The 11599-nt window shown below is 44.2% G+C and overlaps 1 protein-coding gene across 1 annotated transcript; it reads right to left on the bottom strand.

Annotated features, from left to right (window-relative positions):
* Positions 1–10829: 10829 nt before the first annotated feature.
* LOC137214653 (histone H4-like) lies at positions 10830–11183 on the bottom strand. Its single transcript, XM_067718718.1, is given in 2 exon segments — positions 10830–11143; positions 11145–11183. Coding segments are annotated over 2 exon segments (312 nt in total). The 3' UTR covers positions 10830–10870.
* Positions 11184–11599: the final 416 nt, after the last annotated feature.

Here is an 11599-nt window from a genome sequence, read left to right as displayed (position 1 = left end):
CCAGGAGTGGAATTGCTGGATCATACGGCAGTTCTATTTTTCATTCTTTGAGGAACCTCCATACTGTCTTCCATGGTGGATATCCTGATTTATATTTTCACCACCGGTGTACAAGGGCTCTTTTTTCTCCATATCTTCACCAATACTTGTTATCTTTTGTCGTTTTGATAATAGCCATCCTAACAGGGTGAGGTGGTATCTCATTGTGGTTTTGATTTGCATTTCCCTGATGATTAGTGATGTTGAACATTCTTTCATGTGTTTTTTGGCAATCTGTATATCTTCTTTGGAGAAATGTTTATTCAGGTCTCTTGACCATTTTTAATTTTAATTTAATTTTTTTTGCTACGGAGTTGAGTTTCTTATATACTTTAGGTACCAACCACTTATCAAATACATGGTTTTCAAATATTTTCTCCCATTCCATAAGTTGCCTTTTCTCCCTGTAGATTGTCTCCTTTGCTGTGCAGAAGCTTTTTACTTTGTTGCAATCCCACCTGCCTATTTTTGCTTTTATTGCCTGTGCTTTTGGTATCATATCTAAAAAATCATTGCCCAGATCAGTGTCAAGTAGGGACACTGCCAGTGTCCCTATGTTTTCTTCTAGTAGTTTTATGGTTTCAGGTCTGACGTTTAAGTCTTTACTCCATTTTAAGTCAGTTGTTTTGTACGGTGGAAGGTAAGGGTCCAATTTCATTCCTCTGCGTGTGGCTGTCCAGTTTTCCTCGCGCCATCTGTTAAAGAGATTGTCCTTTCCCCATTGTGTGTTCTTGTTCTTAGCACCCTCTTCAAAGATCAGTCAACTGTTTTTGCGTGCGCGTGCATTCTTTTTTTCAATTTTTTGGCTGCAATGGGTCTTCGTTGCGGCATGTGGTATGTTCGTTGAGGCATGCGGGATCTTTCATTGCGGCGCACGGGCTTCTCTCTAGCTGTGGTGCACAGGCTTCAGGGCATGTGGGCTCTGTAGTTTGCAGCACGTGGCCTCTCTCATTGAGGCACGTGAGCTCAGTAGTTGCGGCACGGGAGGCGCGCGAGCTCAGTAGTTGTGGCGCGCGGGCTTAGTTGCCCCGTGGCACGTGGGATCTTAGTTCCCTGACCAGGGGTCGAACCCTCATCCCCTGCATTGTAAAGCGGATTCTTTACCACTGAACCCCAGGGAAGTCCCTGCATGCACTCTTAACAAGATGTGAGCCTGGAGAGGAAATCAGAGGCCACGCCAGGAGGGAATTGTTAGCTGGGATAAGAAGTTTAGACTTTAAACTCGGAGAAATGGGGAGGATTTCTAAGCTCATAATACAGTTGTTCATATCGAGGGCCCTGCAGTCCAATGGCTGCTGGTACGCCCGTCTTATTTACCACTTTGTGACCTTGAGTAAGTTACTCACCCTGTTAAATTCAGTCTCAGTTTCCTCACCTGAAAATGGGAATAATGAAATTGCCTCCCTCATAGAATCGTTAGGAAGAAATGAAACATATGCGAGTGTTTTTGTACCGTGTCTGATGCAGAGTAAGGGATCAATCAGTGTTGGCCTTTCTTGCTATTGTCATGATTATCTTCCCAAGACTGAGATGAACCAGAGAATTTGTTTGGGGAGGAGTTGCTGATAGATTTGGATTGGCAGGGTGCAGATAGGGGAAGTGGAGGGAGCCAGGTGTTAGCTCTCTCTTTTTTTTTTAATTGAAGTATAGTCGATTTACAATGTTGTATTAATTTCTGCTGTACAGCAAAGTGATTCAGTTACATTTTTTTAGATTCTTTTCCATTATGGTTTATCACAGGATATTGAATATAGTTCCCTGTGCTATACAGTAGAACCTTTCTGTTTATCCATTCTATATATAGTGGTTTGCATCTGCTAACCCCAAACTCCCACTCCATCCCTCCCCCACCCTCCCTCCACCTTGGCAACCACAAGTGTGTTCTCTATGATTCTGTTTCTGTTTCATAGATAGGTTCATTTGTGTCATATTTTAGATTCCACATATAGGTGATATCATATGATATATGTCTTTCTCTGTCTGACTTCCTTCACTTAGTATGATAATCTAGGTCCATCCACGTTGCTGCAAATAGCATTATTTCATTCTTTTTTATGGCTGAGTAGTATTCCATTGTATATCAGTACCACATCTTCTTTATCCATTCATCTGTCGATGGACAGGTGCTGTCTGTTGCACAGAAATTAAAGCCTCTATTTTGAGTGCAGCTTGGGGGGTGGGGGGAGCCTGAGGTCCCCTGTAAGGGGTGACAGGTGCCTTCTCATATACCATAGCTACAAATTGGACTCTGCTCTTTAAGTCGTTCAACCTCTTATTAGACAGCTAGAAAAACAACCCAAAAAAGCATAGTTGGGCTGGTTTTGCTAAAGAGAAATCAGGTCACCCAGTCCATGGGGTGAAAGAAGGTATAACACTGGACAAAGTGGGGAGGGACTTGCTTACCTAGGGATCGTCTCCATTTTCCTGGACTCTTTCCAGACTGACCACATGGACGCACGTGTTCCCTCTCCTTTCCCCGGATAGTAAGCACATGGACACAACTGCCCTCTCCTCTTTCCCCAAATAGTGCCTATGGCAGAGACTGCCATGCACTCAACAAATCCTAGTCCTGTTCCTCCTGGGCACGTAGTAGACTACATTTCCCAGCACCCTTTGCAGTTAAATGTACCATGTGACCATGTTCAGGACAGTGGAAGAAAGGGGGGGTGGTAAAGACCCTTTCTGACCCAGCACATGAAGACCTCCTGTGATTTCCTTCATGACCCTTTTGTCCCATCTGCTGGCTGAATTGAGGTGGTCCAAGGACCTGGAGGAGTGTGGAGCCACAAGATGGAAGGAGCCTGGGTCCCCGAGCCGCCCTTAGAGGAGCGCTGCCCCAGAGACACAGGGAGACCAGAAACACCCACCTTGAACTGTCCTCTGAGCAAGAAATAAACTTTGTTGTGTTAAGCCACAAAATTTGGGGGCTGCTTGTCATACCAGCTAACACATCCTAACTAAATATACCACCCTTTAGAAAGTATCATGTGAGTACTCAATGACATATATTCTTTAGCCAGCTACATTCTAAGAACGGGTGAGTGACATCTGAAATAGATAAATGATATACATCAACTCTAATCTTTATAAAGCCTGCTAATATCATTAGTATTATGCCTACTTTGCAGACAAAGAATCAGAGACTCCTAAAGTTCACACACATATGTCAGAGCCAATGTTTGTGGCACCAAATTCCACATTCTTTCCTCTGTGCCTCTAAGTGTGCTAAGTAGTAAGAATCTAGGGAAACAAAGGAAATTTGTAGAGCTGAAGAAAAGAGAAAGAACGTAAAAGGAAGAAAAAAATATTTTTATGTATTTTAACATCACTCATCTAAGTATTGGCAATAGAGAAATGGAAAATGTGAGGAGAGGGACATTCGCAATAAAAATGAAAACTTTGGAAGACTTTGGGATAAAGTTAGCAATAAATATAAAGGAAAATTTAGTACAGTTTTTAAAAGTTTAAAAATTAGCCTTGGAGAAACATTTCAAGACCCTGAATGGGGAGATTCGAAAGACATCAACACTATCCCAGGTTCAACTGCACATTCAGGGGAACTTCAATCAAGATCCTAAATGATTTTTTTAAATGACAAGTTGAAGCCATACATCACAGGGAAGAAGCAATATGCAGAAGAGCTAACAGGTTTAAAAAAAAACAAACCTAATTGATAGGGAGAGGGAAAGGAGTATTGGCCTACTGTATTGGATATGAGAATACTTTCCTTAACATATGGTGATGTTGCACGAATGGACAAATAGTGTTAGTGAAACCAAGAATAGAGTTCTGGATTGGACAAGTTACATGCAAGAGTTTACTATATCATGAAGGTAGCATTTGAAATTAAGGGAAAAAGACATTATTTAATACATAACATTAGGACAAATAGTTATCCATTTTTTCTTAGTTTCCCACATAGCTTTTGTAGAAAAAAATACTTAAGATAGTTTCAGTCTTGGCGGAAGATCTTTCAGAGCTTAATGCCTAATGCTGGAAAAAGAGAAGTAGATTGATAAGGTGAGTTACCCGGCACTGCAAAGCTTGCATTGTAAAAGACATACAAAGTTTAAAATATTAATGCTAAACTGAGAAAATGTTAGCGACACTTTGGATAAAGTGTTAATATCCATCATAGAAGAAGATCTATTATTAAGCAATAATAAAAAGATAAAAATCCACATCCAAATGGACAAAAAGCATATAATGAGCCTTTTTGGAGGCTAACGTGGCAATAAAATAAAATAAAATAAAATGCACATACCCTTTTCCCTGGCATATATGCTTTCTTGATTTTAAGGATATAATCCATCTCGTGCTCAGAGATACTCGTAAAAGGACGTTCTTTGCAGTATTGGTTAGTAGAGTAGAAATAAGCGAGAATTTATTAAAATGAAGAGTAGTGGAAAAGTGACTTATCCTTCCAGTTATTAAAATATATTTTGAAGCTTAAGATAGGAAAACAGCATGTTATGGATGAAGGAGGAGACAAGTGAACACAAGACAATCCAGAAATAATACCTGATACTTGATGAACCTATCCCTGGGAATGTAGGCGCCATGAGAACAGTGCAGATAATGTTCTGTTGACTGAGGTGACTCTGAGAAGTAGGACGATGCCTGGCACATAGTAGGTAGAAAGAAGCACTGGAAGAATACCTGCTAAAATGGTACGGAGAGCTCTTGCATTTTTTGTTTTTCTTCTTCTAATCATGTACGTATGCCATCGTGGTTCAGAGAATAAACTCTTATGTCAGACAAAAGGGTATCTGAGCCCCGGCTCTGCCTCTAACTGGCTGAGCACAGTCTGCTATCCTGAACACTTGAAAAAAGAATGGTACCTACCTTACTGGGTAATGGGGAGAACTAAGATTAGACATATAAGGCACTTATAAACGCATAATTAAGCTTATGCACATAAAGCACTTATAAAACTCAGTAAATGTTAACTGGTGTTTAAAACATTCCACAGCTCATTTTCTTCCCTGTAACGCTGGGAAAGAAAAACGAATGAACATATATGTTTGTGTAGAAAACAAACAAGAGAAATCTTTTCCTGCATTTTCCTTTGCCTTGTTTAGCATCTCCGCAAATTCTCCAGACAGTGAGACTTCCCCGGGGAGAAACACTTCTCAGTGAGCCTAACCCAAGACAGTCCCCAAGTGAGAAGAGGACTAAACTCTCCCCTTTGACCTTTGGCTGATGCCAAGGGTCACACATGATCCTACATGGTATTTTTTAACTAAGACACAAAGAATAACATAATGACAAATAATCTAAGAACATAAACATACCTATCATTTTTATCATTAATACTTTTTTTTAAATTAAAAAGGCAATTCATGCTTATTGTCGAATTTTTGGAAAACTCAGAAAGGCTCCAAGAAGAGTGGAATTTCACCTCTTCCACCTCCTCCAGCTGGCCGTGATGGGTATCTTGGTTAACATCGTCAAGTCAAATGGGCACCTATTGTGTAAGCTTGTTTTTCATATCGTTATAAGTTGTAAATATTTTCCTATGTCGATAAATATCTACAACATATAAGAACACACTCGGTCATGAAATAAAGGAACTCGCTCTGAGGGCAAAGTGGTTTCTGTCGTTGGCAAAGCAGTCTTCTGTCGGTGACAGTGTGTGACGGGAGAGCTCCCTTGCCTTGGTCTCCCCAAAGACGGCCAGAGAGACAGGTGCATTCTCATGACTAGGAGGGAAAGGAAAAGAGGTGTTCATGTTTCCCGTTCCATCTAATCTTATAGCTAATTGAGAGGTTTTTAGGGAGAGAAGAGAGATGTGAATTCTGAGCTCTTTTTCTGCTATTTACCCCAGATTGTGATCAGACCTTAAGGGCACACACACACACACACACACACACACACACACACACGATTATAGATACCACAACCTTCATGATATTCTCGAGATAATGGGATAACAAGCAATTTTTGTTTTCTTCTTTTGGATCATTCATATTTTAAAATTTTTTCCCTAATGAGCAGAGGACAAATAAGAATATGGATTTCTTTATTTTATTTATTTTACTGAAGTATAGTTGATTTACAATGTTGCGTTTAATTACTGCTGTATAGCAAAGTGATTCAGTTATATATATATATACACATTCCTTCTTTTTTAATTTATTTTATTTTTTTCCTTCTTTTTTTAATATCTGTTCCATTATGCTTTCTCACAGGATATTGGATATAGTTTTCTGTGCTCTATAGTAGGACCTTGTTGTTTATCTGATTGTGGATTTCTTTAAAATGATAAGAATATATCACAGTCAGCATTTCAGCATAACCAAATAATACGGCTTTCCTGGTACAACGGAGCCACCCTCTTTACATATGGTGGGAGGTAGCTGTGGATAATGCTTGTCCTGATTTCCAGTTGTGGTGGCATTTCAGGCCCTGATGAAAGGTACCGTGAGCTTCTTGGGGGTGCCTTGATCACTCAGGGGTGCCTGTCCCGTCACTACATATTAAGCTTAATCCTCATCTGAGGAGGACAGAATGTCTAGTATCACCTAACCGATTCCATAATATGTCTGCCCTCCCAAAGTCCCATCGTCCAAGGCTTCCACCTTCTGGGGGAAGTACATACAAATGTATATGTACACATATATAATTTATTGGGCGGCTTGCTCATCAAGTATATTGGTTTTTCATAGCTCCACTATTGTCAGCATATTTCAGATTGGATTTGCTGCTGACATGGTTGAATGAAAAAATACTGACATGTTTCAATATTGCACTTGACATTTTTAGTATTATTATTAGTGGCTTCATTCCATGTAGTGTCATTGTCCAAATGGGATCGTGCTCCCAAAAAAATCCAACTGCTGTTTGATTCTGAACAGGGGCCTGGCTTTTGGGTGCTGTCCTTTATACCGCCCATGGAGCTTCGAGGGAAGAGGTGTCAAACCATGGCGCAAATTGCTCGTGACACTTGTTGCCCAGAAAATTCCTGCAGAGCTCATTTGGAACTTATTTCTGGGAGAGATCTTTTCTTGAAGAGAAGGACCCTTTGCAACCTCATCCTAATTAACAAAGTGTCATCATGATTCTAAGCAGAATAATCCTGCTCTCTCCTTTCCAACAACCTTGACCACCACATCCGTCAGTCCTTGAACAGTCCTTGCAAACTTACATTTGACCCCAATTTCCTATAAGCCCTCACAGAATCACCAAGGCAAATACAAAAGCTCCAAGTTTATATATACATATTCCACAAACAAGGCTGTGCAGGAAGACATAAACAAAATGTATTTATTCTTCTGTGCTACAAAGCACCAACGTTCGTTTGCATATAAATAGAGTCATTCCATATTCAAAGTTTAATTTTTAGCAAAGTGTCCCAGAAAGAAGACTCCAGGAATAGGCCACCTCATGGAGAAGTAGAATTTGAGTTATTTCTTCACGAAGAGCTGTTTCTGAGGCGCTGGCTGCCAGGGTGTGACGAACTGGGTAGGCACATGTTCAGGTCACGTTGGAGAAGGTGACCAGCAAAGGGGACCTCTGTCATCTGTCACTCAGCTTGAAGTTGTAAAGAACAGCTTTCTCCAACTGAGTTGACTTGGTAGCGAATCACCTTCTCCCGAGCCTTGAGCCCAGTTTAACATGGAGAGTTCTGGAATCATCAGTGTTTATTTATCAATCCACCGGAGTCCTCCAGTGAGCCTCTCTTGAATGTAAGGGGATTCTTCTGGACTGTGTAGACCGCTCAGGCCCTAATTCCTCGGACCTGTTGAGAAGGAGACATGTTTATCTCGTGCTGGGTTGCTGTCAAAACAGAATGGGTGTATTTCTATCGGTGAAATACTGCTCTGACCATTCGTCCCTGGAGATAAATGGCGTTTTCCATAGAGGCTTTAAATAGGGGCCATAATGGGAGTGCATGGAACGGAGTTGAATAATTAGATCGTTCTCCATAAATCCTGCCGTGAAGTCATTCACGCAGGACAATTTCCAGGGCTGTATGTTAGCACACAGCTGTATGTGGTGTGGACACAGCTGTGTCCCGTGAGGGATGATAGGTAAGTAAATCACAGATGATTGAGACGTGGAGAGAACTTAACTCCGTGTTTTCCCTGTAGAATTTGTCTCCTTTGCCGAAGGAACACCCATATTAATTTGTTTTTATCGCTGCAAATACGGTACTTACATATTTGTACGGTAGTAGCAGGAGCCGTCTTCGCTTACGTGATTTGAATTCCATTTTTAAATGTAAATACGTCAGATGCATCTTGTTGATGACAGGTGGGAATAAGAAACACCCCAGTAAGACAGGAAAAACAGGTGTTTCTGGTCAATTTGAACGACGTCTCCTTGAGGTGTGTTAGCTGGAGTACAAGAGGGGTTAAAGGTATCTCATGCCTCCCATTTGGGCGTTTGTCGACCTTCTAAAATAATGTAGAAGTTTCTGTATGTGTATACTGCTCTACTGGATGTGGAGTTCCCTCAGGGTAAGGCCATGTTTTAGTTCCCTGTTCTCTCCAGAGCACCTAACAGTTCACGGCAGATAATAAGGCAAAGAGCAGGGCTTTTAAAGCAAGTGTCACTTTTTTTAACCCCAGAGAGAAGCTCCCTTGAGCCTTTTATGCATAGTAGGCTTTTGTACGGTCAAGCCTCGCAGAGGGCTGCTGTCTCGTTCTCTGTACCTCCCCTGCTTCACCTCCACTCTACTCACGTGACTGACCTTTCTACACACTTGCCCCACCCCAGCCAGTGATTGTTCTAATCCTTAGATGAGAACATCTCCACCTATTAGCTTATCAAAAGGGCAGGGCGGGGCCTCGTGGCCCTCTGCTAGTTTCCCTGGTAACTGATGAGCCCACCTGAGGTCAATTCCCCTTATAACCGGTAACCTCGCCTGCTCCCCGGTAGCAAAGCCGGCCGCCATGTCTTCCCCGCCCTGTGCAGCACACGCTCCAGGACCTTGCTTCCGACAGGTAAGCTCCCCCGATGTCTTTGTCGCTGATTCTGGGCTCTTTCTTACGTCTCGAAGCTGGGCAAGCACAGGCCTTGCGGGCTGGCGGGGTGCAGCCCGACGACGGTGGGCAGAGCCAGCCTGGAGACCGAGGAAACTCCTGTGAGCGCTGAGATGTCGCGAATTCAGGAAGTGGGTGAGGGAATGGAGTGTTGCTTGGCCGTCGACTAGCATGGGAGGCCCCCAAGTTGGGGGTGTAATCCTGCAGGTTGCAGGGGTATTTCTGGGGCGGCCGTCTACTAACATGGGGGCCCAAAACTTCCAGGGGCGGTCCTGAAAGTTGCGGGGGAAATCCTGGGGTGGCCGTCCACTAGTATGGGGGCCCCCTGGGGTGGCTTCCTTGATAAAGGGGGGCCGCCAAGAGGGTACGGAGAACTCATAGACACCCCTAAGGCTGTTGTGGAGATATTGGCCGTCATTACAACGGGAAAATAGAAGTTAGACTGTCGGGCGGCGGCCGCAGCTGTGGGCTGGCTGGTACTTGTTATAATAAGAAGGTCTCTGGGCTGGGCAACAGTGGCTTCAGTGTGGAATGAGTCAAACTGCTGGGTCTACAGCGAGATGCTATTGTCGGCGTCTTCTGGGCTTCTGTGAAAACTCCACCCAGCTAATGTGACTAGGTGGGCACAACCGACAGTGGCGGGGAAGGACTCTGCCCGTCCTCCTGTCTCCATATCAGGAGGACCCCCGTGGGTAAACGTTACTGTACAGCTGACTGCCCATGCGTCTCCCTGGGCTAGGCTGTGTGGACTGGAATAGGCTGGTTTCTGGACACACAGGTCCAACTATTAGGATTAACTGTGTTTTCTTTGGAAAGACCTGATGGGCCCACCCCTAACGGTACACAGCGTGGGGTAGCAGACCTGTACTGTGACTGCTGACCCCTGGCTAGGCCACCAGAATGTTTCTCGTAGAGCCCGGGCCTTCCCCTCCCCATGGGGGTGGCCTTGCCTTCCTTGTAACTGGACAGGATGCTGTGGCCGTAGATGCCCTCTCCACTGACCCGGTAAGTGCATGGTTCCAGGATTTGCCCACGTCCTGGTGAATGACTGTTCTTAGCATACCAGGTGTCTTACTCTTGTTGCTTTTTGAGCTTCTGGCGTCTGTATTGTATTTGTGGTGTCTCGTTGCAGTGCCCCTCTACATGCCTGACCCCAGGGATATTGAGGAAGAGATGCGGACCAAGAACGTAAGGGTTGTGCAGGGTATGTAGGGCTGCAGTGTATGGTCAAGCCACCCAAGATGGCTGTTGTCTTGCTGTCTGTATACCGCTTGTCTCTGTCGCGGACTCTGGGCTCTTTCTGTGGTCTCGAGGCTGGGCACGCATAGGCCTTGTAGGTCTGGGGGGTGTAGCCCAGCAGCTTTGCTCTGAAATTAGCTTGCAGCACACCACGGTTCTGCTTAGAGGGTGCCCCTGCCTGGCACGGTCATCTAAACAAAGTTGGTGAGCTGCCTTTTAAGAAAAATAGTGGATATGGGAAACTGACAAAGAATGGTGGAAATTCTACCAGCTGGGTGCTATGGGGAAAGAGTGGGTCCGTGTTTCCTGAGCTGTTTTTCATGGATGAGACGGACCCGAAGGCTGGCCAGCCATGCTGAATGGACCACACTCAAAGGATCAACTCATGGATAGGCAGACGTTCGAAAAAACAAGTGTGTAGGGATCTGGCCAATCCTAAATTTATCCCCGCGACTTTTGAATTCAAGAGTATTTTCCTTTAGGAGAAGGGTGCTGAATCATTCGTTTATCAGTATGAAGGAATAGCTCTTTTTTTTTTTTCGTGGCCCTGAGAAGGGCCTTTTGTGAGTAAACAAGAGCTTCACAGCCGAAGACCGCAATGACACTTAGCCGCCGAAACCGTACAGAGTGCGTCCCTGGCGTTTGAGCGCGTAAACCACGTCCATGGCGGTGACAGTCTTGCACTTGGCGTGCTCGGTGTAGGTGACAGCGTCGCGGATCACATTCTCCAAGAACACTTTCAGCACCCCGCGGGTCTCCTCGTAGATAAGACCAGAAACACGCTTCACACCACCACACCGGGTGACGCGGTGGATTGCAGGTTTGGTGATGCCCTGGATGTTCTCACGGAGAACTTTATGATGACGCTTGGCGCCCCCCCTTCCCCAGACCCTTTCCACCCTTGCCTCGGCCACACATGACTGAGAGCTACTCCTAACCTCTTACAGCAGGAATAGCTCTTTGACATCACTGAAACTTAATGAATACATTGGGGGTTCTTCCTTTTCCTTTTCAAATTTCATGTGTTCTCAGTGTTCCCAAATTGGGTTGGTTTGGGTGTCATTTGTGACAAGTAATCAAGACCAATGTTGGCAACCCCAAGAGGTGGGCACAACTGGTCTTCAGTGTCTGGTAGCATTCTTTTACTACATGCTTCCCCTGACTCTGCAGGGGCCTCCTGCTTGCCTGTTCTTTCACTTTGATATCCCACTGTCTCTACATCGTCTCAGTTGAGACACCATCCTGTCTTAGGGAGCAGTAGCAATGATGGCTTACAGGCATGAGCTCTGGATTCAAATAGACACAAGCCTCTCTTTGGCTGATGACTTACTGTC

This window comes from Pseudorca crassidens, chromosome 20, assembly GCF_039906515.1.
Source record: "Pseudorca crassidens isolate mPseCra1 chromosome 20, mPseCra1.hap1, whole genome shotgun sequence".
Lineage (NCBI taxonomy): Eukaryota > Metazoa > Chordata > Mammalia > Artiodactyla > Delphinidae > Pseudorca > Pseudorca crassidens.
The sequence above is the reverse complement of the archived record's forward strand: the minus strand, read 5'-3'. Positions and strand labels throughout refer to the sequence as shown.